This window comes from Callithrix jacchus, chromosome 15, assembly GCF_049354715.1.
Source record: "Callithrix jacchus isolate 240 chromosome 15, calJac240_pri, whole genome shotgun sequence".
Taxonomy (NCBI): domain Eukaryota; kingdom Metazoa; phylum Chordata; class Mammalia; order Primates; family Cebidae; genus Callithrix; species Callithrix jacchus.
Genome location: NC_133516.1, coordinates 11538337 through 11566286, shown reverse-complemented (window position 1 = coordinate 11566286; position 27950 = coordinate 11538337). Strand labels below are relative to the sequence as shown.

General features: G+C 48.8%; 1 protein-coding gene and 1 pseudogene across 43 annotated transcripts in view; both read left to right on the top strand.

Moving 5' to 3' along the window:
• Positions 1 to 27950, top strand: part of LOC144576556 (uncharacterized) — a 537019-nt gene that overhangs the window by 389811 nt on the left and 119258 nt on the right. For 38 of the 43 annotated variants that reach the window (XR_013527037.1, XR_013527038.1, XR_013527059.1 and 35 more), the window contains one exon: positions 160 to 2478. The exons of 2 other annotated variants lie outside the window; for them this stretch is intronic. Coding sequence is in view for 1 of the 41 variants with exons in the window: in XM_078350264.1 (XP_078206390.1) it covers positions 160 to 218 (59 nt within the window). In the remaining 40 variants the exon portion in view is untranslated. Of the gene's footprint in view, positions 1 to 159; positions 11087 to 27950 lie in introns of those variants that run through there. 3 more of the 43 variants (XR_013527075.1, XR_013527049.1, XM_078350264.1) reach the window with 3 other exon arrangements.
• Positions 13157 to 16278, top strand: LOC118147839 (unconventional myosin-XV pseudogene; annotated as a pseudogene).

Genomic DNA, 27950 nt, shown 5'->3' with positions numbered 1-27950 from the left:
GTCAGGGATGGTCAGACCACTGCAGACATCCTGCTGCCTGGGGCCCTGACCTTATGCCGGCATTCACCCCCAGAACGCACACCCCGGGGATATCTTTCGTGGCCTTGCCCTTGGCCAGTGCAGGCTGAGGTGACCCCTCTGCCCCCATTCCTCACCCAGGGCACCATCACCAAGTACAGTCCACAGCAGGTGGGTCTGACCCACACCACGGAGCATGAGGAGGTCATCCAGATCGTGAAGAAGTAATGGCACCTGCGAGGCCTCCCGCCTACCTGTCTCATCTCCCTGGGGGCATCGGTCCTACTGGGATACACAAACACCTTGGGTCCTCCACTCAAGGCTCTCCAGGATTGGAAGCAGAGCTTAGTGGCTTCAAAGGCCCAGCTGACATCCTCCACAGCCTAAGGGGTGTCCTAAAGTGCCCCCATCTTTTTGACCCTCCCAGGGCAGCCCCTGCGCAGCACAAAACCCCCAGACCCTGGGTCTACACATCTGGGCCAGGGACTTTTGAGTTTAGAATCTGTTTTCTAAGTCCCCAATTCTTCTGGCTCTCCTTTCTGAAATAAAGGATTGAAAACCATTCCTGTCCAGACTGAGAACACTTTGTAACCTTGCTGAACAGTAGCCAGGTTGAGTCAGGTGGGCACAGCTCAAGCATTGAAGGTAGCAGTGGGCCTGGGAGTTTAAGAGGGTGGAGCCTGGATCCCCAGGGCAGCCCCAGGCCATGGGTGGCAAGGAGAATGCAGGGTTCCTCATCCAGGCACGGGCAGGCTCTGCCCAGGGAGCTGGTCATGGGTGTCAGGCCCAGACTGGCCCCTCCAGAGGGGCCTGGCTGCCAAGGTGGGCAGTATCCCAGGAGGCCTTTGTGACCATCTGGGTGGCAGGAAGGCTCCCCCATGAGAACAAGGTGGCTGACCATTTCCTGTTGCCTCAGAAGCCAGGAGCAGAGGGGCTGGCAGGGGCTCATTGAGTACCTACAATTTGCCAGGGACAGTGCCGGCCCCTCACGGTATCCTACTGTCCGTTGGAAGCTGGTGCAGGTTGAACAGTTTTTGAATGCAGAGCCTAGATGTAAGACCTGTGAGCAGCAGCGAAGGCTTCCTGGAGGAGGTGTGCCTTTTTGGAGGGATGCAGCAGGTTCTGTGAGGCTGTCAGGAGAGGTAGAGAGCTCCAGGGGGCTTCGGGCCCAGCTGGAGTATGGAGCAGGCCCAGGCCCAGGTCCTGGGCTGTTTGCAGCTCTGCTGTCAGCTGCTCAGTCCTTTCCAGAGACAAAACAGGAATAATAGACATTAAATATACATGTGGCTGGGGCCCCAGGCTGTTGGCCTGGTGGGCCGGGCCTCCCTTCCCCATAACACTGAGCTGCTCTGCTGGGCTGATCGTGCTCCTGGGCCAGCCAGAGGACCCCCATGAGGCAGCATGCAGGCTAGGAGCAGGCCACGGGACCCAGATAAGGGGTCCCTAGCCTAGAGTCCTTGGGGTTGGCCACTAGCTACCCTCCCATCTCAGACTGCAGGGGCAGCAGCAGAGCTGGGGCCTTGCCCCAACTCACCTTGACCCCTTCGCTGCCTCACTTTGTTCATCTGTGATGGGTGTGATGCCCATGCAGCCCCCTCCTGGTGATGGTGGGATACCAAGACAGGCAAGGGCTCCTTGGCCCCTCTCCCAACAGCCCTGATGCCTGGCCATGAGGCCCTAAGTGAGGGTTTCTACCTGGGTGGTGGCCATTTCCACTTCCACTTTACAGGCAAGGGCTCTGGCCCTGGGTGAGGTGGGGAAGGCCTTGAGTTAACACAGTGTCAGGCTTTGTCTGGGCCTTCGGTTAGATCCAGGCCTGTTCTGTCCCCCTGGCTGGCTGACAAAAGGGGGCAAATGAGGCCAGAGGCTGGGGGGTCCTCAGGCAGTGAGGGCTCGGGTGAGTGGCTCCTGCCACTGGGCATGTTCCTGGGCTAGGTCTCTTGTGCATGGGGGTCAGGCAGGCACTACAGCTCTGTTGTGTCCTGGGCTTTCTGGATCTGTGGGCAGGATGGTTGTATGGTCTACATTTGCATGTGAGAGTGAGCGAGAGATCATGCAACTGTATATGCCCAGGTCAGTGTGAAGTGCAGTTCGTGGTGCTCTTAGGGCTGGGGAAGCTCCCTAAGACCCCCTCAAAGGTCCCAGACCCATCCCCCAACCTGGGCGGGCTCCAGGCTTGGGCCTCACCCTGTCAGCCACCTTGTTCTCATCACTCATGCTCCCTGGCAATCACAGGCAGGGGTCTGCACCCTCACCCAGGCCATGCCCAGGCAGCAGAGCTGCACTCAGCTCCCAGCTGGCATCCCTGCAGCCTCCCAGGGGTCATCTGCCCGCAGCTTTAGAAGACTCAGGTACAAAGGAGCCAAAGAAATGCATATTATTCTGTCCCATGCTTGTGCATTCTCTCATTCTCCATCTTTCTTCCTCTCCAGCTTAGATTCCAGTTTTTTTTTCCAGAACCCTCCTTTGGCAAGCAAGAAAGCCAAGTCGAGAGCCTCTGCTTCCCACTCTGTCCTTCTCCTAGACAGCTCACCCCACCTCCAGCCTCCATCTCACCAGGCCTGGGTCCGAGCAGCCTTTTTGACTCTCCACTGCACTGTCCCATAGCCATCCAAACGCTCTGTGTCCCAGACCAAACATGGCGTTCCCACCCTTCCCGGCCTCACCTCAGAGACACTCCGCGCACCCTCCAGCTGCACCAACCCAACCCCAAGTTCACCTGGCTCCCCCCTCATCCCAGCCCCATCTAGCCCCTCACCAGGGCCTGCATGTTTTACCTCATCCTGAATGTGCCCACTGGACTCCATCACAGCATGGTCCCAGCCACACCACTGTCCCCGCTCCACTTTTCACATGGTGGCCTGAGCTGCCTTTTCTCCTGCTTCCTAAGAAGCCATGTGAGCCAGTGGTTGAGACCAGGGACACTCTGGAGCCAGACTGCCCAGGCTCAACTCCACCTACAAGCTCTGTGGGCCCATGTCCTCCTCTGCAAAGTGGGAAGAATAATCACACCCACTTCAGGAGGTTGTAGTGAGTTGAGTTCTGTGTGGCCTGGCAGTTCTGAACACAGGCCTTGCCATCACAGGTCCCATTGCTTCCTCACTGTGGGCTCTCCGCTGAGGGATCTAACCTGAGATCAAGCCCTTCATCTATAAAATGTGAAGAACAGTTGCTGTCCTACTTATGTGAGAATCTAGTGTGATACTTCAGAAAAGCATTTAGCACCAAGCCTGGCACACAGTAAACATCTGGAAATGTGGAACAGTGACCAAAGTCCCATCCCTTTTATGTTTGATTGGGCTAGTCCCTGCCTGCCACCCTGGACACCTCTCATTTCACATGCCCTCAATCACTCTGCTCTAGCCATAGACTGTCCCTGAAGCCCCTCTTACTACCTGGCATTTGCACATGCTGTTCCACTTGCCAGCAATACTGTTCCCTCTTCCATGTGATCAGCTCCCTCTTATCCTTATCTTGGTTCAGGGTTACCTTGTCAGGAGAATCTTCCTGGACCTCCAATGCAGTGTTCGCCCATCTGGGGTCATGCCCTGACCTTCACAGCTCTTCTTATCGGTGTGACTCTTTTTTTAAAGCCTGCATCCAGGATAGGCATGGTGGTTCATACCTGTAATCCCAACACTGGTAGGCTGAGGCAGGAGTAGTGCTTGGGGGCAAGGCGTTCAAGACCAGCCTGGGCAACTTAATGGGACCCTGTCTCTAGAAAAACTGAAAGCAATAGCCAGGTGTGGTGGCACACACCTGTGGTCTCAGCTGCTCGGGCAGCTGAGGTGGGAGGATTGCGTGAGCCTGAGAGCTCAAGGCTGCAGTGAGCTGTGATTATGTTACTGCACTCCAGCCTAAGTGACAGAACAAGACCCTGTCTCAAAAAAGAAAAACAGAAAACAAAGTCTGTGTCCCCTACAATGCAGGGAACTTCATGAGAGCAGAGATCAGGTTGGCTTTCACTCCACTCTGCCAACCCTGAGTGCCCTGCATAGTGCTTGGCACATAACACATGCACAACTAATGCACAGCTTATATTTAAAGAATCAATAAATGAGAGACTAGTAGCCTGACACCCGCTCTGTGCCTGCACAGAGGTCAGGGACCCTGAGAGGGAGGCAGGACCTGGAACCTACCAGAGAAGGGGCAACCTCAGCTGACTTTTTGCCCAGGGCCCCAGAGACCAAGAGGGGTCAGGTGGGCAGGACTTCCTGCCAGCAGTCACCCAGACCACCTCACTCAGAGCAGACAGGCAGAGGCCTGTAGCAACGATGTTGGCAGTCATAACAGCTGCTTACCCAGGCCAGCCACTGTGCCCGGCTCTCCACCATTTCATGTAATGCCCAGGCCAGCCTTGGTAGGGGAGGTATCTACACTCATGGATGAGGAGACTAATGCTGAGGCTGCATGACTTGCTATGGGTCAGATCTAAGTGAGGAATGAGACCTGACCCAGAGCTCTGAGCCGCGGGCCTCCTCATCCCCTGGGCTAGAGCTGGGCTTGCCTCTCCGAGTGGCAGGTCTTCATCTGGACAATGGGGTTTTGCAGGGGAAAGATGCCTGCCTGCGGGCTTGAGGCATGACTTGGGCAAGCTTCTAGACAATGGTGGCCTCTCAGCCTTTCTTTCTTTCTTTCTTTTTTATTTTGAGGAGAAAGAGAATAATATTTATTGGGCATGCCACACACCAAGTTAGATTTTTTTATTATTAATAGCACCAGTCGCTCTGAACCTGATTTATTTTTTTATCTTTTTATTGCATTTTAGGTTTTGGGGTACATGTGCAGAACATGCAAGACATCTGCATAGGTACACACATGGCAGTGTGTTTTGCTGCCTTCCTCCCCTTCACCCACATTTGGCATTCCTCTCAGCCTTTCTTCTGGACAGACAAGGCTCCCTGCTTGGGGCAGACAGAAAGTATGGCTCTGGGAGGTGCTCCTGGTTCTGAAGAGCCAGCCCTGCCCCACTTGTCCCCAGCAAGTCTTCTGACCTCTCTCTGCCTCACTTTCAACAAATGTTACGTGGCTGTGGGGGTGGAGTTGGATCTGTGACATCTCAGGCCCTGACATTCTTCCTGAGAGCCTGTCTAAAGTGGTGTTTCCACTCACTGTCTCCAATTTCTTTTTTTCCGTTTTCACATTTACAGTGTTGTGGTGGGTGGGGACAGTGTCTCGTTCTGTCTCTCAGGCTGGAGTACAGTGGCGCAACCTCGCCTCCTGGCACCCTCCACCTCCCGGGTTTAAGTGATTCTCCTGCCTCAGCCACCACACTGTGCACGCCTTTAGCTGGGATTACAGGTGTGCACCACCACACCCAGCTGAGTTTTGTATTTTTTAGTAGAGATGGAGTTTCGCCATGTCGGCCAGGCTGGTCTTGAGTTCCTAGCTTCAAGTGATCCACCTGCCTCGGCCTCCCAAAGTGCTTGGACTACAGGTGAGAACCTCCATGCCCAGCCACCATTTATACTTTTAAATGTGACATTTTTGTTTGTTTTTTGACTCAGAAATGCACTGATATGGATCAAAAATCAAACTAATGTAGAAAGATTTATAGGGAGATAACCATTCTCATTAATTTCTTGTGTAGCTTTTGTTGTATTTTTTTTTGAGACAGAGTCTCACTCTGTCACTGGAGCTGGAGTGCAGTGGCATAATCTCAGCTCACTACAACCTCCGCCTCCTGGGTTCAAGCAATTCTTATGGCTCAGCCTCCTGAGTAGCTGGAACTACAGACACACACCATCATGCCTGGCTAAATTTTGTATTTTAGTAGAGACGGGGTTTCATCGTGTTGCCCAGGCTGGTTTCAAACTCCTGAGCTCTGGCAATTTGGCCACCTCAGCCTCCCAAAGTGCTAGGATTATGGGCTTGAGCCTCCACACCCAGCGCTGAATTTCTTTTATTTGTTTTGACACAGGGTTTTGCTCTGTGTCAGAGTCTGGAGTGCAGTGGCGTGATCACGGCTCACTGCAGCCTCAAATCCTGGCTCAAGCGAATCTTCCACTTCAGCCTCTTGAGTATCTGGGCCTACAGGCACTTGCCAACACTCCCCACTAATATTTTAGTTAGTTTGTGTTTTAGAGACACGGTCTCATGATATTGCCTAAGCTGGTTTCAAACTACTGGGCTCCTCCCATTTCAACCTCCCAAGGTGCTGGAATTACAGGCCTGAGCCCCTGCTCCCTGCTGCAATATTTCTAATATGGAAATTAAAATAAATACAAGCTGAGCATGGTGGTACACATCTGTAATTCCAGCACTTTGGGAGGATGAGATGGGAGGATCACTTGATGCCAGGAGTTCAAGACCAGCCTGGCCAACATGGCACAACCCATCTCTACTAAAAATAAAAAAATTAGCCAGGCATGGTGGTGCATGCGTGTAATTCCAGCTACTCAGGAAGCTGAGACAGGAGAATTGCTTGAACCCAGGAGGTGGATGTTGCAGTGAGCTGAGAGTGTACCATTGCTCTCTAGCCTGGTTGGCAGAGTGAGACTGTCTTAGAAAAAAAAAAGCAAATACGAGAACACAAACTTATGTTCTTACCACACACACACACACACACACACACACAGACACACACACACACACACACTTCCTACAGAAAGGCCTCAGTAAACACTGTAGACAGCAGCCTGCTTCCTGCACTAGCAGGTCCTGGAGATTGTCCCTACCAGGACACAGAGACCGTCCACATTCCTTGTTATAGCTGTGCCATGCTCCATCCTGGAATGCACCATGGTGTACTGTGGCAACGAGCAGCTCCATTAGTGTGTCATTCCCCATAAGGACATGTAGGAGGGATTCCCAGGGGTGGATTACGTGCTTCCTTCCTTCCCTCCCTTCCTTCTTTCCTTTCAAAAAAACTGTATTTAATCTGCACTCCATACAATTAACCCACCAAAGTGTACAATGCTGTGGTTTTAGTGTGTTTACAAGTGGGCCCGCCTTGTGACCAACATAGTCCTTTCTTTCTTTTTTGTTTTTAGATGGAGTTTTTTCGCTGTGTCGCCCAGGCTGGAGTACAACAGCTCCATCTTGGCTCACTGCAACCTCTGCCTCCTGAGTTCAAGCAATTCTCCTGTCTCAGCCTCCTGAGTAGCTAGGATTACAGACATGTACCACTATGCCCAGTTAATTTTGTAATTTTAGTACAGATGGGGTTTCACTATGTTGGTCAGGCTGGTCTCGAACTCTTGACCTCATATGATCCACCCACCTGAGCCTCTCAAAGTTCTGGGATTACAGGCATGAGCCACCATGCCAAGGCCTGGTCTTGTTTTTCTTGAGCCCTCTTCCATCAGGCATCACTTCCCTTGCCCCCACCACTGTACTGAGACCACCCTTGTCACAGTCACCCCTGGAGCTCTAGGGAGCTGAATTCAGTCATCAGCTCTCCATCCTTGACTAACCTGAGCCACGTGCCCATCTGTCATAGCAGCCCCACCCTGCTGTGCAGCACCCCCAGACCCCATTCCCTTCTGTCTCTCCAACCCCCTCCTCTGGCTGGCTTCCTGTTCACTCACTGCCTCCTTGGCTCCTAAGCACTGCATCCCTGCAGCTTATTCCGTGGCCTCTCTTCCCTCTACACGCATTCCCTCCCTGGTGGCATCCTCCAGAGCTGTGGCTTCAATGCCATCTAGATGCTGATGACTGATACTACTAGTCCTTATGGCTGTGATGGCCCCTTGGCAGTGCCCAGTGCCTAAAGCTGACTCCTTGGCCCTACCTCCTCAACTTGCTCTACCTGCAGCCTTCCTCATCCTGGCCGATGACCTGACAGCCTCTCCATTCTCCCTGCTGTTCAGTAAGGAAACCTGGGAGCCATTCTGCACCCTCCCCCACCCCCATCATCAAATCCTGTCAGCCCTACCTGCCACATGTCCCCAGCATCCTACCACTTCTCCACACCTTCACTGCTGGCAACCTACTGCAGGACTTCAATGGAAACTCCCACACTGGCCTCCCTGCCTTCACCCTCACTCCTGCAGCTGCTCCTCCCACAACAGTAGAGGCTCCTATCAAGACTCAGGTATTTTGCTAGGCCCAGTAGCTCACGCCTGATAATCCCAGCACTTTGGAAGGTCAAGGCAGGTGAATCACCTGAGGTCAGGGGTTTGAGATCAGCCTGGCCAACATGGCAAAACCTCATCTCTACTAAAAATACAAAATTAGCTGGGCATGGTGGCGTGCACTGGTAATCCCAGTTTCTCAGCAAGCTGAGGAAGGAGAATTGCTTAAACCTGGGAGTCAAAGGCCGGGAGCAGTGGCTCAGTGAGGCTGAGGTGGCTGGATCACCTGAGGTCAGGAGTTTGAGACCAGCCTGACCAACATGGTGAAACCATGTCTCTACTGAAAACACAAAAATTAGCTGGGCATGGTGGTGTACACTTGTAGTCCCAGCTACTTGGGAGATTGAGACAGGAGATTCTCTTGAACCTGGGAAGCAGAGGTTGCAGTGAGCTAAGATCACACCACTGCACTCCAGCCTGGGTGACATAGCAAGACTTCATCTCAAATAAACAAAACAAACTGAGGTCTAATTCCATCCCTTCTCTGCCAAAACCCTCCTCCCATGGCTCCTGCCTCATTGGCAGTTGAAGCTGACCCCTCATTGTGGTCCACAGGGCCTGTACGTGTGCCCCAAACTCTGACCTCACCACCCAGTGCACTCTCACTGCCCTCCAGCCACTGGCCTGGCTGCTCCTCCACCTGCTTGAGACTGTGCACTACCCACAGGTTCTCTTCATGGCCCCTTGGCCACTAGCCCTTCCGTGACATCCTGTTTAATGTCACACCCCCACTTCTTGCTGTCCCTTCCACAGCACTTATACCCCATTATCTATGTTACTGATTGTCTGTGCTGATTGGCTCTCCCTCTGCCCACATATGGTAACTCCATGAGGGCAGGGTTTTTCTCCGTTTTGTTCACAGCTGTGTCCCCAGCACTTAGACGGTGCCTGCTATGCAGCACACTTCCCACAGAGGCTTTTGAATGAATGAGTGAGTAAATGCTGGCTACAGGACCCTTAGGGAAAGGGGCCAGGCTGACTGAGGAATTTAGGTTGGAGTGGGGGTAGGCAAACACTACAGAGGCCTTGGTGCCTGTTGGAGGCCCAGCTGGGCTCTGGTTTGTCCAGTGGCTTGGTCAGGGCCCTCCCCCTCCAGGCAGAAGCAGGATCTGGGGCCCGATGGACTATGCCACTGGCTCGGTCCAGTGTCCTAAACCACTCCAAGCCCAGTGATGACCCAGGAGCTCAGCTGGCAGGAGTGCCTAGTAAGGAAGGTAGTTCTAGACCCGGCCAGGCCTGGGTTCTACCTTCTCAAGCCAGGTGACCTCGAGCAAGTCCCTTCTCCTTTCTGAGTCTGAGTTTCCTCATTGGAGACTGGAGATACTAACAGTTCATATCTCACAGACCTGCTGTGAGAGTCTCATGAGACCACTGCACCACATACCTGGCTCACTCTGGAAACTGACTCCAAGAGGAGCTGGGGCAGGTGTTGATATCTCTGGGCTTAGAAAGAATGTCTCGGCTGGGCGCAGTGGCTCACACCTGTAACCTCAGCACATTGTGAGGCAAAGGTCAGTGAATCACCTGAGGTCAGGAGTTCAAGACCAGCCAGGCCAACATGGCAAAACCTGTCTCTATTAAAATCACAAAAACTACCCAGGGGTGGTGGCACTGGCCGGTAATCCCAGCTAAGCTACTTGGGAGACTGAGGCACAAGACTTGCTTGAACCCAAGACCTGGAGGTTGCGGTGAGCCGAGTGAGCCGAGATTGCACCACTGCCCTCCAGCCTGGGCAACAGAGTGAGACTCTGCCAAAGGGAAAGGAGGAGAGGGGAAGGGAGAGGAAAAGAAAGAGCATCTCCCCTGTCCTTCCTTTTTCCTCAAGAGGGCAAGAGCCACTGCCCAGAAGCAGAAGGGAGAGTGGGCAGCCCCTCAAACTCCTGCACTGCAGGAGGCCCACTTCCTGCACACATCCCCGAACTTGCCCCAAAAGTGCTCCATCCAATTTATCTGGTTTCCATAAAGCCCCACTCCCCATTGCTGTGAGACTGCCTACAACAGGCACCACCAGTCCCTGGTGCAACTCCTCTGAGTGGCTGGGCACCGACAGTCTCTGGGTGAGTCTTGGAGAGGAGGAACAGGAAGAAGAGGAAAGTAAAGAGCCAGAGAAAGTGAGCAGGGGGAAGAGACAGAGGGAAAGGGGAGATCTCACCTGCTGCCCAGTCCCCTATCCGCTCCTGCCACTTGTCTGGGAAGGCATTCCCCGTCCGTTTCACAGCTGAGCAGGCTGAGGCTCTGAGGCCACTGATCTGAGGGTGTGGAGCTGTCAAGTGGCAGAACCAGGGCCAGAATCTTGCTGCTCTGTGGTCTCTAATGCTAAATCTTAACCAAAGAATTTGCTCTGGGACCAAAAGACTGAACTGGAGTTCAGTGAGTAGTGAGCCTGATGTCATTTGAGGTCCATCTTGAGAACAGGGAGGAGGAAGAGGAGGAGGAGAGATGGTTCTGGGGCTTCATGTCTCAGAGCTGCCACTCCGCACCCCCGATGGCCTGCCGTTTCTCCCACCCCCTACCTCTTTTAGTGCAGGTTCTCAAAAGTGAATTAGACTGGCCACCAACCAGACTTCAGACATGCAGCCTTAGGTCAGGCCACATGAAGCAATCAGCTCTTTCTGAAGGCAGAAACCACATGGCCACAGCCTACTCAGCCAGGGCAGAAAGTAAGGGGAGAGGACAGGGGTAGGTAGGGACCCCAGACAGGCGCCAGCAGGAGGTATCTCCAGTTACCCAGTAGCTCCATCAGGTCTTGCTCCTTTTTGCTGAAGGAGATGGGGTATAACTTATCACTCCCATTCTTCAGAGGGAACTGAGCACCAAAGAGGACAAAGGGCTTTCCTGGGCCCACACAGCCAGTTAGTGACAGAGCCTTGAGTCAGAGCCAGGCCTGACTCACCCTCCATTTCTGCCCCTCTACACCCACTCCCTGCACACAAAAGTGGAGTTTCACTGAAACACCCCGACACCCCCCCACACACACCCACACAGAAGTGGAGTTCCACTGAAACACCCCAACACCCCCCCACACACACCCACACAGAAGTGGAGTTCCACTGAAACAGCCCAACACCCCCACACACACACCCACACAGAAGTGGAGTTCCACTGAAACACCCCGACACCCCCCCACACACACCCACACAGAAGTGGAGTTCCACTGAAACAGCCCAACACCCCCCCACACACACCCCCACACAGAAGTGGAGTTCCACTGAAACACCCCGACACCCCCCCACACACACCCACACAGAAGTGGAGTTCCACTGAAACAGCCCAACACCCCCACACACACACCCACACAGAAGTGGAGTTCCACTGAAACAGCCCGACACCCCCACACACACACCCCCACACAGAAGTGGAGTTCCACTGAAACACCCCGACACCCCCCCCCACACACACACACAGAAGTGGAGTTCCACTGAAACAGCCCGACACCCCCCCACACACACCCCCACACAGAAGTGGAGTTCCACTGAAACACCCCGACACCCCCCCACACACACCCACACAGAAGTGGAGTTCCACTGAAACAGCCCAACACCCCCACACACACCCCCACAGAAGTGGAGTTCCACTGAAACACCCCGACACCCCCACACACACCCCCACAGAAGTGGAGTTCCACTGAAACACCCCGACACCCCCCCACACACACCCACACAGAAGTGGAGTTCCACTGAAACACCCCGACACCCCCCCACACACACCCACACAGAAGTGGAGTTCCACTGAAACACCCCAACACCCCCACACACACCCCCACACAGAAGTGGAGTTCCACTGAAACACCCCAACACCCCCACACACACACACACACAGAAGTGGAGTTCCACTGAAACAGCCCGACACCCCCCCACACACACCCACACAGAAGTGGAGTTCCACTGAAACAGCCCGACACCCCCCCACACACACACACACAGAAGTGGAGTTCCACTGAAACACCCCGACACCCCCACACACACCCCCACACAGAAGTGGAGTTCCACTGAAACAGCCCAACACCCCCACACACACACCCACACAGAAGTGGAGTTCCACTGAAACACCCCGACACCCCCCCACACACACCCACACAGAAGTGGAGTTCCACTGAAACACCCCGACACCCCCACACACACACCCACACAGAAGTGGAGTTCCACTGAAACACCCCAACACCCCCACACACACACCCCCACAGAAGTGGAGTTCCACTGAAACACCCCGACACCCCCACACACACACCCACACAGAAGTGGAGTTCCACTGAAACACCCCAACACCCCCACACACACACACACACACACAGAAGTGGAGTTCCACTGAAACACCCCAACACCCCCACACACACCCACACAGAAGTGGAGTTCCACTGAAACAGCCCAACACCCCCACACACCCCCACACAGAAGTGGAGTTCCACTGAAACACCCCAACACCCCCACACACACCCACACAGAAGTGGAGTTCCACTGAAACACCCCAACACCCCCACACACACACACACACAGAAGTGGAGTTCCACTGAAACACCCCAACACCCCCACACACACCCCCACACAGAAGTGGAGTTCCACTGAAACACCCCGACACCCCCCCACACACACCCACACAGAAGTGGAGTTCCACTGAAACACCCCAACACCCCCACACACACCCACACAGAAGTGGAGTTCCACTGAAACACCCCAACACCCCCACACACACACACACACAGAAGTGGAGTTCCACTGAAACACCCCAACACCCCCACACACACCCACACAGAAGTGGAGTTCCACTGAAACACCCCAACACCCCCACACACACACACACACAGAAGTGGAGTTCCACTGAAACAGCCCAACACCCCCACACACACACACACACAGAAGTGGAGTTCCACTGAAACACCCCAACACCCCCACACACACCCACACAGAAGTGGAGTTCCACTGAAACAGCCCAACACCCCCACACACACCCACACAGAAGTGGAGTTCCACTGAAACACCCCAACACCCCCACACACACCCCCACACAGAAGTGGAGTTCCACTGAAACAGCCCAACACCCCCACACACACCCACACAGAAGTGGAGTTCCACTGAAACAGCCTTCCTTGCTGTGCCTTCTGAGCTGGCAGCCCGGTTCCCCTGCTCATGTATTATTCAGCTCCCGAGACCCAGGCAGCTCGCTACACTGACCAAAGCCCAGCACCTGCTCTGCCCATTCCCCTCCTCCCTTGCCCAGGACCTAGAGGGTCCAAGGTTCTCCAAGATGACTTGGTGGGCTTTGACCATCCCACCCTACGCCCCACTTGTGGCCCAGTTGCAGGTGTGCTGGTGATTTAGGACAGGTGGCATCCCATCTCTGTGGCTCAATGTCTTCGTCTGTGAAGCCGAAGTGACCCAAAGGCTCTCTTCAGGGGGTTGAGCCAGCTGTGGTCCAGGGAGGGCCTGACCAGGACCAGCACTGATGTTCCCATGACGACTCCAAGGCCAGAATGTCCCACCCAGCACAGGCCTCACAGGCAGGCTTCCCCATCCTGGTAAACAACACCCACACAGTTTCCGCCACTGCCCTAGGGTGAAACCCAAGGCGGCTCTAGAGGAGATGAATTATGGATCCACCCTCCCGGAGTCCTGGCCCGGCCCTCCCCACGCCACCCGGGGCGAGTCCAGTCTGCTTCCAGCCTAAGGAGGCCGCGTGTCCAGCCGCAGGCAGGAGACAGAGCAGGTTTCTGGGTCTCCAAGTCCCTGAGCCGGTGACACTGGCCCCAGGCCCAGCAGGCAGCAGGCAGCCACCATGGTGGAGGAAGATAAGAAGAAAGACAAGAAAGGGAAGAAGGCGCCAGAGCGGGAGAAACACACACGGAGCCTGAAGGGGACGTCGCTGCTGTTCATGGGCTTCGCAATCACACACCCAAGATCTCCAAGAAAGACAAGTTCCGCAGAGTCTCGGCCTTTTTCGGGGCCTCCACACCGGCCCCAAGAAGAGCAAGTGCAAGAAGGCCCACACCGTGCTCAAGTCCACGTGGAAACTCATGACGCAGATGCACATGGGCAAGAAGAAGCGGGCAACTAAGGGCAAGAAGCCGTCCTTCATGGTGATCGGCTTCCCCGGCCGCTGTGGCTACCGTGGCCTGCAGCTGTGCGCCCGGTCACTCAGCAAGGCTTCCACCGCCATCAACTGGCTCACCAAGAAGTTCCTCATCAAGAAGGCCGAGGAGTTGGGCAGCGAGCAGGCCTCGGTGGATGCCTGGCTGCAGAGCTCGGGCTCCCGCGTGGGCTCCCGCAAGCTGTTCTTCCCGACGGGTGCCGAGATCCTGCGGCCCGGGGGCCCGCTCCGGAGGTTCCCCGCAGCCGCAGCATCTAGGCGTCGGCGAGCCCCTGGGCTTCCTGCCCTTCAAGGACGAGGCTCCGTTCCATCACTCAGGCTCCCGCAAGTCGCTGTATGGGCTCCAGGGCTTCCAGGACCTGGGTGAGTATTATGACTGCCTCCGTGACTGCTATGACCTGCAGTCGCCCCACCGCTAGGAGGAGCAGGAGCTCTACGTGGCGGGCCTCGGCCCCTACAGCCCGGCCTGGTCACCCTACAGTGACCACTACTGTGGGTACCCGCCCGATGACCCCTACGACTACTACCGCCCAGACGGTGGCCCCTTTGATCCGGGGCACACCTATGGCTACAGCTACGACTACGACGATTACGAACCCCCGTATGCGCCCCCATCGGGGTGCTAGTCTCCTTACAGCTACCACGATGAGTACGAGGGCGAGGCGCACCCACATGGCTACTACCTGGATCCCTATGCGCCCTGCCTGCCCTATGACCTCCCAGACCACACTCGCTATGAGGTATCCTACTTTAATCCCTACGGGGTCCCCTACACCGTCCCCTATGCAGAAGGTGTCTATGGCTGTGGGGACCAGGCCATCTACCCCCCTGAGGTGCCCTATTCTTACCCGGAGGAGTCGGCCTCGACCCTTGTGTACTCCTGGGTACCACCGCCCATCCCGTCGCTTCACAACCTGTATGCCCACCCCATGGATGACATCGCGGAGCTGAAGGAGCCCGAGGACGCGGGCGGGGAGCGTCAGGGCACCTCCTTCCGCCTGCGCAGCGCCGCCTTCTTCCAGCAGCAAGGCATGGACGAGCCCGCCAGGTCCAAGCTGTCCCTCATCCGCAAGTTCCGCCTCTTCCCGCGGCCCCAGGTGAAGCTGTTTGGGAAGGAGAAGCTGGAGGTGCCCTTGCCACTCTCTAGACATTCCGCTGCCCTTGGGAGATGCAGACCAAGAGGAGGATGAGGAAGAGCTGCCCCCAGTGCCCGCCATGCCCTATGGCCACCCTTTCTGGGGCTTCCTCACGCCCCGCCAGCGCAACCTCCAGCGTGCCCTGTCAGTCTTCAGCGTCCACCGAGGCCTGGGCTTCCGCCCCGAGTTTGACCGCCCCGCGCCTCGCCCGCCACCTCGCTGGCGCGGTTCCTTAAGAAGACGCAGTCGGAGAAGTAGCCCATCCCGCGGCTCAGGGGCAGCCGGAAGGCCCTGGCCGGCGACCCCGCGATCGGGGAGGTGGCCTATAAACGCTTCGGCTGCAAGCTGGCTGTCATGGACCCGGAGCGGCCCAGCACACGTATTGTGCTGATGAGAGCCCAGCCGCGCGCTCCCAGCGGCAAAGACACGCGCTGCCCGCCGGTCACCGCGCCCGCGCCCTCGTCCAGGACCCTCTCCCACTGGAGCGGGCTCCCACTCCCGGGCCCCCGCCCGCGCCGCCCCTCTCCCCGGCGCTCTCCGGCCTGCCCCAGGCGCAGCTAAGTTTCTGCTTATTTGTTGGCACTGAGATTGACATATCCTGAGCCAAAGAATAGGCAAAACCTTTGCAGTAGGTTTGCTAGCTTCACCCCTTTCTAGGTAGTCTCCTAGCGGAGTCTCCCAAGTATGATTCTTGGCCTCTATTGCATTTTTACTTCCTGGTGTCTGCTTCTTAACACCATCAGCGTCATCTCTCCCCATCTTTCTTTGTCCTTTTTCATGTGACCCCCCCAAACCTTTGGTTAAGAATAATTCAGCCATTCACAATACTTAGAAATCATAGAAAACATGAATGTGACCCAGCAGACGAGTGTTTTCTGGTTGTCTTTTAAACATTGCAGATGTGGCAGATCCATTTAGCTTCACTTTGTCTTTTTTTTTTTTTTTTTTTTTTTTGAGGCAGAGTTTCTCTCTTGTTACCCAGGCTGGAGTGCAATCGTGCGATCTCGGCTCAATGCAACCTCCGCCTCCTGGGTTCAGGCAATTCTCCTGCCTCAGCCTCCTGAGTAGCTGGGATTACAGGCACATGCCACCATGCCCAGCTAATTTTTTGTATTTTTAGTAGAGACGGGGTTTCACCATGTTAACCAGGATGGTCTCGATCTCTTGACCTCGTGATCCACCCGTCTCGGCCTCCCAAATTGCACTTTGTCTTTAATATCTATTTTTGTGTGCTTGTATGCATGTGCACATACACACATACATCAAATTACACATCTACATTTTTTTTTAAATATGGTGTTTGCACCCACATGGCCCTAAGCTGTAAAATATCTTGCTTTTCCTTCTACTACTGAAGGTTTTTTGCTTTCCATGCTTCTTTTACTTTTCCATAATTGTAATCTCAGAATATTCACATGACACCACATGTTAGGTTCAATGCCTAGAAGTCAGAGCTAGAAAAGGAGTTAAATTTGCCCCCATTTCATACTTTTCTAGCATAAGAACATTTATATTTTCCCTTATTTATATATAAGTCCTCCTTGCATTCCCCACTGTCTAAACTCCAAGATCTTCCAGGAGAGAGGTGGTGCTTCTCAACTCTGTATCCCCACCTTCTCTAATAGTGCCCAGCACACATTTGTTAGATGAAGTAGGAATGCTTATTTGCTCAATTGTGTGTGTGTGTGTGTGTGTGTGTGTGTGTGTGTGTGTGTGTTTATTTGCAAAGAGTAGAGAAAGGCATTTATTGTAGGACTACATAAGTTATGATCTGGAGTGGGGAAAAAAAAAGGATTTCAGCAGTTTTTAAGATACCTGCCCTCTTTCTCTCCTTTTGGAACTATCTTATATGACAAATGTTCTCGTATTTGCATATCTACCCTTCTTTCCCTTGGTACTTGCTGATCCATTCCCTCTGTATTCTCCAACCTAAATGTTGACTGCTTAGTATAGAATCCTACTACATTGACCAGACAACATCTTTCTCATTGGGCTGCCTCATGGGTTGAAGCCCAGTCTATGACTGAGCTACCTTGGGTCAGATGCATATTCAATTTGATCAGTAACCACTCCTACCCAAAAAGACTGCCTGGCCTTGCTACTTTGAAGGATGGGGATTGGTGGGGAGCTGTGGGAAATGCAGTTAGAGGGATCGATAGATGATGCAGGAACATTATAATTCATAGCAGAGTGTCCCTGAAAAATACAGTGCTGGTACACTGCAGCAAAGAAACAAAGGCACCCAGGCTGGAGTGCAATGGTGCGATCTTGGCTCACTGTAACTTCTGCCTCCTGGGTTCACGGGATTCTCCTGTCTCAGCCTCCTGAGTAAATGGGATTACAGGCGCCCACCACTGTGCCCAGCTATTTTTTATATTTTTAGTAGAGATGGGGTTTCACCATGTTGGCCAGGCTGGTCTCGAACTCCTGACCTCAAGTGATCCAACTGCCTCAGCCTCCCGAAGTGTTGGGATTACGGGCATAAGCCACCATGCCCGGCCCTAATTTAACCTTTTATGATATAATACTAGTCTTGTCAGATTTAGCAAATAAAAATACAGGAAGGATACCTGTACAATATTTGGTATGTATTTATATTAAGAAATTATTTGTGATTTATCTGAAATTCACATTTAACTGGGTATTTTCTAGCAACTCTATCTCCATTTTACAGATGAAGGCACTGAAGCAACTCACCTCACCCCAGGGCACACAACTAGGAAGCGATAAAGCCAATTTTGCTTTAGTATCCTGTACTGTCCACTGTGCTATTCTGCTGCTTTTAAATGGCAAGCACGCATGCATGCACGCACGTGCACACACACACACACACACACACAACTCCTTTATTCTTGTCATCATGTTTCAAAAATAAGAATCTAGTAAGACCAAAGTGTCCTTAGATGTTGTATCAGGGTTCAAGCAAGGAACAGTAATCGCAGCAGAAATTTGAACAGGGAGAATTTAATAGAAAGAATTCTTGGCCCATTGTGGTGGTTCACGCTTATAATCCCAGCACTTTGGAGGTGGGCGGATCACAAGGTCAGGAGTTCGAAACCAGGCTGGCCAACACAGTGGAACCCCATCTCTACTAAAAATACAAAAATTTAGCTGGGTGTTGTGGCAGGTGCCTATAATCTCAGCTACTTGGGAGGCTAAGTCAGGAGAATTGCTTGAACCCAGGAGGTGGAGGTTGCAGTTAGCTGAAATCATGCCACTGTACTCCAGCCTGGGCAAGAAAGCTAGACTCCATCTCGGGGAAAAAGAAAAAAAAGAATTGTTGACAACATAAAGTTCTGTTGACTACGCAAAGGGGAAGAAAAACTAAGGGGCAGTGAAGCAGTTAACTGCAGAAAGTGGCTACTACTCCTAAGACTAAGGGAATAATGAACAAGGAAGGAACTTAGAAACTCACAGAAAAAGTCCCTGCAAGGCTGGTTTCAGACCTCTGAGGAGAGTTCCTGGTTGTTAGAGAAACATGCTGCCTGTAGTCCTTGTGCCAAGGAAACTTGCTGAAGGGCACCTGCTGTTAAAATGCAACGGGCAGCCTGCCACAGCTGGAAAACCTGACCGGGGAAACTGCGTGCTGATCTGCCTGCCACTGCATGGAAAAACAGAAAACTGGATGAAGAAGGAAAAGTCCTCTCTCTTCCAGCTGTGCATTGTCCTCTCCACGCTCCTCAAAGCCTAACATGGAGCCAGCTGGCAAGGGAGAAGTATGGCCTGTAGAGTTCAGCTGCAGTATTACAAAGCAGGATGAAGGAAGTGGGCTTGGAGCTGAAAGACAGTAAGTTAATAACTGGTACGGATGGAAAGTACATTTTTCAACCCAAGGATAGAAAGAAGCCCCAAACATCATCACACAAAAGGAAGACAGATTGGCTAAGAGAGGCATTTACATAGAAAACAAACAAACAAAAAAACTAAAGGTTTACAGGGACACGTATTTTGGAGTAGAGCAGTCTGCCTACAAGGTATCGGATAAACAAGACAAGGTGTTACAAAGCCTATTGTGTAAATATATACAGAAGGCTGAGGGATTTTCAACTGAGCAAATAAATGCCCAGTAAAGTGTTAATATAGCTGAGAAATTCAGCCTGTAAGAAGTTGAATTTAAAAAAAAACCCAAGACAATAGCCATGAAAGGATAAGTCACCCTTTAGGGAGCCTCCTTAGTTATTACTTTCAAAAGGATAGTAATAAACATTTACATTGTAAAATAGCATTTACCCCCTGAACTCTTGACATTTCTGGCGCATCTAAGACTGATGTTTTTGAGGCAAGTGCATAGAATCAATGAACTGTGATGACCCCATTCACTGCCAGAGGGAATAATTCTAAGAGGACGATTAAAAGAGACCGTTTTCTCAATGTGAAGAATTAAGTCAGGCATCAGGTCTGTTACTTTTAGTTGTGAGACAGTAGCCATTCTATGTCATCAGCAGTTATCTCTTTTCCTATAGAACCCTGACTTCCCTGCCTTCATAGCAGCTTTTCTAATTGCAAAGTATCCTCTCTGATTTGCTCTCTAGACAATCAGGTCTGTCCTGCAAACTGCTGACTCTCAGCCTTGCTGGGCAAATTGCACACATCACTCTTTAGAATGCTGATGTTGTGAAGGTTAGTTCAAGGGGCATTCTTCTATGTATTGGAAGCATGTTTCACCCTCCTGCCTCCCCTAGCAATGATGTCTGTTAGTATTTATGGAACACCTGCCCTCGCCCTGCACCTAATCCGCATTGATTGAGTCAAAGCCCAAACCATTCTGTAGGCATGAAAATAACTCCTGTCTATAGCCCAGAGCTTTGCATTCATCCCCTTACTTAAATTTGAGACCATGGCTATAGCTTACTCCTAAATATCTTAAATAACTTAGTATGCTTTAGAGATTTTTGTTATATTTCTAATACTTCCTTGAGAGTCCATACAGTAGAGTGCTTAAAAGCATGCGCCAGACTTCTTGCATTCAAATCTCAGCTCTAACATTCGCTAGGTGATATGGTTTGGATATTTGTCCCTTCCAAACTTCTTGTTGAAATGCGATCCCCAGTGTTGGACAGGGACTGATGGGAGGTGTTTGCATCAGGGGAGTGGATTCCTCAAGAATGGCTTGGTGCCCACCCCACAGTAATAAGTGAGTCCTCACTCTGTCGGTTCATGTGAGAGCTAGTTGTTTAAAAGAGCCTGGCTTCTCTCTTGCTTCTTCTCTTGCCATATGACACACTGGTTCCCCTTTGCTTTCTGCCATGACTGTAAGCTTCTATTTTAGTGGGCTATAATGAGAATTAGCATACAAATAAGAGAGCTAGAATAGATCAACTGCTTTGGCAATTGCCCTCCTGTATCACAGAATTAGAAGACACTGGACAACAGGCAGTATAGGACCTTGATCCCCTGAAAGATGAGGAACAAACTAGATGAGCCCTGTGATTTTCTCAGCTTCCTGACTGGAGGCAGTTTATAGACTAGGGTGCAGGGCAAGGGAATCCAAAGGGAGCCAAGAGACATTTTCAGGCTGGGATTTAGAAAGAGCTAGGAGGGAATTATCTCTCCACAGTGGTCCTTTTAGAGACCCATCGAAACCTACAAATATCCAGGCCTGAAAGCTGACAGCAAGCTTTTTTGCCAGGACTCTTGATGATGGATGTTTTTATTTCAAAGAAAGGAAGATGTTAACACAAAGAGAAGTTTGCAGACAGGCATTTAGAAGGAGCTGGAATGGAATTCTCTCATGACAGTGGGTCATTTAGAGACCCGTCAAAAGCAACATATATCTGGCCTGAAAGCTGACAATAACCTATGTGCCAGAATTCTAGACACAGACACACACACACACAGACACACACACACAGACACAGACACACACACACAGACACACACACACAGACACAGACACACACACACAGACACACACAGACACACACACAGACACACACACAGACACAGACACACACACACACAGACACAGACACACACACACAGACAGACACAGACACACACAGACACACAGACACAGACACACACACTAAATTTAATGAAGTTGCAGGATACAAAATCAGCAAACAAAAATCAGTTGCATCTTAGAAAAGTGAGTTTTTCTAAAAAGAAGCTAAGAAAACAACTCATTTATAAAAATATTAAAGAGAATAAAATACTCAGGAAAAAACTAAAGAAGTAAAATCATTATACACAGAAAACTGTAAAACACGGATGAAAGGAATTAAAGGAGATACAAATAAATGGAAAGACTTCATGTGTTCATGGATCAGAAGACTTAATATTGTTAAAACGTCCACACTAGGGCTGGGCGCGGTGGCTCAAGCCTGTAATCCCAGCACGTTGCGAGGCCAAGGCGGGTGGATCACGAGGTCAAGATATGGAGACCATCCTGGTCAACATGGTGAAACCCCATCTCTACTAAAAATACAAAAAAAAAAATTAGCTGGGCATGGTGGCACGTGCCTGTAATCCCAGCTACGCAGGAGGCTGAGGCAGGAGAACTGCCTGAACCCAGGAGGCGGAGGTTGTGGTGAGCCGAGATCGCGCCATTGCACTCCAGCCTGGGAAACAAGCGTGAAACTCCGTCTCAAAAAAAAAAAAAAAAAGTCCACACTACCCAAAGCAATGTACAGATTAAATACAATGCTTATTAAAACACAAGTGGCATTTTTTTTTTAAATGGAGTCTCACTCTGTTGCTTGGGCTGAAGTGTAGTGTGGCGTGATCTCCGCTTACCACAACCTGCACCTCCTGGGTTCAAGTGATTCTCCCGCCACAGCCTCCTGAGTAGCTGGAACTACAGACATGCACCAACATGCCCGGCTAATCTTTCTGTATTTTTAGTAGAGATGGGGTTTCACTGTATTAGCCAGGCTGCTCTCGAACTCCTGACCTTGTGATCTGCCTGCCTCGGTCTCCCAAAGTACTGGTATTACAGGCGTGAGCCACCATTTTATTCTCTTTTTTTTTTTTTTACAGAAATATAAAAAGCAACCCCAAAATTCACTTGGGGCTACAGAGTACCCTGAATAGCCAAAACAATCTTGAGAAAGAAACAAAGTGGGGGGCATCATACTTCCTGGTTTCAAAATTAGAAGAGTATGCTATTGGCATAAAGAAAGACATGTGGACTAATGAAATCGAACAGAATAGAGAGCCCAGGAAGAAACCCAAGCAAGAAAACCGAACTCATCTTTGATAAGGGTGCCAAGAATACACAATGGAGAAAGAATAGTCACTTTAAAAAATGGTGTTGGGAAAACTGGACATTCCCATGCAAGAAAATAAATTGGGCTGCTCCCTCGCACCGTACACAGAAGTCAACTCAAAAAGAGATTAAAGAATTAAACGTAATACCTGAAACTATAGAAGAAAACACAGAGTGAAAGTTTTATGACATTGGTCCTGGCAATGATTTCTTGAATATAGCACCAAAAGCGCAGGCAAAGTAAAACTAGGCAATTTGGGCTACATCAAAGTAAAAGGCCTCTGTGCAGCAAGGAAAGAATTACAGCGAAAGGCAGCCTGTGGAATGGGAGAGCATATTTGCAAATAATATGTCTGATAAGGGTTAATATCCAAAAATACAAGGAACCCCTTTAACTCAAGAACAAAGCAACTAACAAAAAGTAGGTAGAGGAATGGAATAGAAATTTCTCCAAAAGACACAAATGACAAACAAGTATATGAAAAGATGTGTAACATCACTAATCAGGAAAATGCAAATCCAGATCACAATGAGATATTACTTCACCCTTGTTAGGATAACTATTATCACAAATAAAAAGATGTGTTGGTGAAGATGTGGAGACACTGGGATCCTTGTACATTATTGTTGGGAGTGTCAAATAGTGCAGCCACTATGAAAACAGCATAGAGGTTTCTCAAAACAATTAATCTGTAAATAACATGATCCAGCATTCCTACTTCTGGGTATTTACCAAAAGAATTGAAATCTGGGTCTCGGATATATTAATACTCTCATGTTCAATAGCTCAACTGTGGAAACAACCTAAATGTCCATTGACAGATGAGTAGATAAAGAAAATGTGCTATATACATATAATGGAATATTATTTAGCTGTAAAAAAGAGAACATTCTACCATATGTGACAATGCTAATGGACCTTAAAGAAATATGCTAAGTGATATATGATGCATAGTCACCAAAAGACAACTACTACCTGATAATTCATATATAAGGTGTATAAAGTAAACACATGGAAGCGGAGAGTAGAATCGTGGTTGCCCAGGACTGGGGGAGGGGACGTGGAGAGTTGCTCTTCAGTGAGCATAAAGTTTCAGTGATGCAAGAGGGTTAAGTTGGAAAGATCTTCCCAACATTGTGTCTGTCGTTAACAATACTGTATTGTGAATTCAAAATTGGTTAAGAGGGCAGATCTTATGTTAAGTGTTCTTACCTAAAACAAAACAGAAGAGCCTTTTTCCAGATGATTAAAAATCAGAAAGAACCCACTGCCAGTAGACCTGCACTAAACTAAATCTTTATTTAAATTCCTCAGGCAAAAGGAAAGTGATAGGAAATGGAAATCTGGATCTATGAAAAGAAGTGAAGCATGCTGAAGATGGAATACATGGGGGCTAAAAAAGACACCTTTTCTCACATTTGGAACTTTCTTATAAAGACTACTGACTGTTTAAAGCAAAAATAAAAACAATGTATCATGAAGTTTATAAAATATGTAGGAGTAAAATGTATGACAACGATAATAAAGAGGACAGAAGGAGTGACCGGGAGTACAGTGTTGTGTGTTTCTTCTATTGCAGAGGAAGAGGAATGATACTATGTGAAGGTGGACTGTAAAAAACTAAAGATAGATACTGTAAACCCCAGAGGAACTGCTTAAAACAGAGAGATACTTAATAATCCAATGATGGAAATAAAATGGAATTATAAAAGTTATTCAGTTAACTCTAAGGCTAGAAAAGAGTAAAAAGGAAGCAAAGAATAGATGGGACAAATAGAAACTGCAGTAAGATGGCAAATTTAACTAAGGAACACAATTAAAAGCCAGAAATTGTAAGATTGGATTAAAAAAAGCAAGTCTCAACTATATGCTATATTCAAGAAACCATATATATGTGCACATATACATATATGAAATATATATATATATGATTTCTTGAATGATACTGATAGGTTAAAAATATGAGGATGGAAAAGACATACTATAGAAACACTTATTAAAAGAAAGCTAGAACGCCTATATTAATAATTGTCAGTATAGATTCTGAACAGGACTATTAGCAGAGACAAAAAGGGACATTTTTATAGTGATAAAGTGGTGAATTCATCAAGAAGACAAAAGAATGTTGTACATGAAGCAATATTTGATAAAACAGAAAGGAGAAATAGGCAAATACACACTTAGAATTGGAAATCTCATTATTCTTCTCCCCAGTAACTGATGATTCAAATAGAAAACCACCATAGAGCATTAGAAGACTCAACACTATCAACCAGCATGACCTCATTGATATTTATAGAACATTCCATCCAGCAAGAGCATAATACACATTTTATTTATGTCTACATAGAACATACACCAAGATAGACCATATACCAAGCCATAAAATTAGCTGCGATACATTTAAAATGTTGAAATCATACAATGTTCTTTGTCAATAACAGAAATAATAACATAAATATGTCCAGAAAATCCCCAAATAGTTGGAAATTATCATGTTGCTAAATAACTCATGGTCAAAAAGAAATAAGAAAGTATAAAAACACTATGAATGGAATGAAAATGAAAATTCACATGTGAAAATCTGTGAGATGCAGGCCGGGCATGGCGACGGGTGTCTATAGTCCTAGCTAGTCAGGAGGCTGAGGCAGGAAGACCACTGGGCCCAGGAGTTTGAGCTCAGTCTGGGCAACATACTGAAAACCTGTCCCCCCAAAATAATCATTTTAAGATGCAGCTAAAATAGTGCTTAGAAAAAAAATTGTTGCTTTGAGTGATCATAATAGAAAATAAAAAATATTGTGGCTGGGTGTGGTGGCTCATGCCTGTAATCCCAGCACTTTGGGAGGCTGAGGCAGACAGATCACCTGAGGCCAGGAGTTCAAGACCAGCCTGGTCAACATGGTGAAACCCTGTCTCTACTAAAAATACAAAAAAAATTAGCTGGTATGGTGGCCCATGCCTGTAATACCAGCACTTTGAGAGGTTGAGGCAGACAGATCACTTGAGGTCAGAAGTTTGAGATCAGCCTCACTAACATGGTGAAACCCTGTCTCTAATAAAAATACAAAGAAAAAAAAATTAGCTGGATGTGGTGGTGGGCGTCTGTAATCCCAGCTACTTGGGAGGCTAAGGCAGGAGCATCTCTTGAACCTGGGAGGAGGAGGTAGCAGTGAGCCGAGATGGCGCCACTGCACACTAGCTGAGTGACAGAGTGAGACTCTGTCTCAAAAACAACAACAACAACAAAAATTCAAATCTGTATTCAAATCTGTAATTTAGAACCTACTAACAAACTTCAGACCCAAATGACCACTGGTGAATTCTATCAAATTTTTAAGGAAGACATAATACTGATTCTACACATATTTTTATAAAGTAGAAGAGAAATGATACTTTCTAACACATTTTATGAATCCAGCATTTTCCTCGTACCCAAACCAGAAACAATTATTACTGGAGAGTTACCAGTGTCCTATATTGGTCCATTCTCACATTGCTATGAAGAGCTATCTGAGGCCAGTAATTCATAAATAAAGGAGATTTAATTGGCTCCCAGTTCTGCATGCTGTACAGGAGGCATGTCTGGGGAGGCCTCAGGAAACTTACAGTCATGGTGGAAGATGAAGGGGAAGAAAGCACATTTCACATGGCCAGCAGGAGTGGGGGGGGGGAGAGAGAGGGAGAGAGAGAGGGAGAGAGAGAAAGGGAGAGAGAAAGAGAAGGGGGAGGTGCTCGTGAGAACGCTATCACAAGTCAGCCCTTGGGTGATAGTGCTAAACCATTAGAAACTACTCCGATAATCCAGTTACCTCCCATGAGGCCTACATTCCACACTGGGGATCACAATTCAGTATGAGGTTCGAGTGGGGACACAGAGCCAAACCATATCAGTGTCTCATGATAATAGATGCAAAAATCGTTGACAAAATATGAACAAATTAAACCCAGCAATACATAAAAATAATAAACTTCGTGACAAAGTGGGGTTTATTTCAGGAATGTAATATTAATTTGACTTTTGAAAATCAAGTAATGTAATTCACCACACTAATAGACAATAAGACAAACTAAATGATCATCTCAATAGATGAAGAAAAAGCATTAGAAAAAAAAAAACTCATTCATGATAAAAAACTCTTAGCCAACTTGGAATACAGTGGAACCCTCTCAAGCTAAATGAATGGAATCTTTGAGGAACCAACAACTACCATTATACTTATTAGTGAAAACTGTATGTTTTCTCCTTAAGATTGGAAAGAAAGCAAATATATCTGTTCTCTCCCCTTCTACTCAGCATTATACTGGAGGTTCTTGGCATTGCAGTAAAATAAGAAAAGGAAATAATGGAAAGGAAGAAGTAAAATGGTCTTTATAGTCACTGTGATCCTGTATGTAGAAAATCTTAAAGGATCTACAAAAAAGTGAATAGAACTAATGAGTTTTTAAAAATTGCGCAATATAAAGCCAATACACAAAAGTCAACTGTGCTTCTATATACCAGCAACAAATAATTAGAAATTTAAATAGCAGACAATATCATTTGCAATGGTGTTAACCAACGTGAAATGGGAATAAGTTTGCTAGCCTTAGCAACATGGTGAAAAAATACAAAAACTGCAAAAATTAGATGAGTGTGGTGGCACATGCTTGTCATCCCAGCTACTTGAGAGGGTGAGGTGGGAGGATTGCTTAAGCCCAAGAGGCAGAGGTTGCAGTGAGCTGAGATTGCCACTACACTCCAGCCTAGGTGAGACAGCAAGACCCTGTTTTAAAAAAATAAAAAAGGAATAAGTTTACCAAAATACATGTAAGACCTTTACGTGAAAAACTCTACGCTTATGAATCATAAGACTCAATGTTGTTAAGATGTCAGTTGTCCTTAGATTGTTTTATAGAATCTCATAATAACAAGATGATTCTTACATCTATATGGAAACTCAAAGTTCTTAGAACAGACAAGACAACGTTGAAAGAGAAGAAAATGCAAATGGGCTGATGCTACTTGTTTTCAAGACATATTAAAAACTATAGCAATCAAGACGATATGATACTGGAATAAAGATGGACAAGACAATTGAGAAATAGATTCCTACATGTGTGATTGATTGTGATAGTCTCCCAATTCAATGGGAGAAGGGATAGTCTTTTAAGCAAATAGTATTGGAACGACTGGATAGCATGTAGTAAAAAATGAACTTTAACCCTTATGTCACACTATTCATAAAAAAAACCCACAAAATAGATGATATACCTAAAGGTAGAGCTGAAATTGTAAAACTCTAGCATAAACTTTTGGAGAAAAATTTTATGACCCTGGATTAGGCAAAGATTTCATGGATATGACACAAAAAGCACAAACTCCAAGTACTGATGAATTAAACTATTAAAATTAAAATTTTTGCTCCTCAAAAGACAGTGCAAAAGAAAGT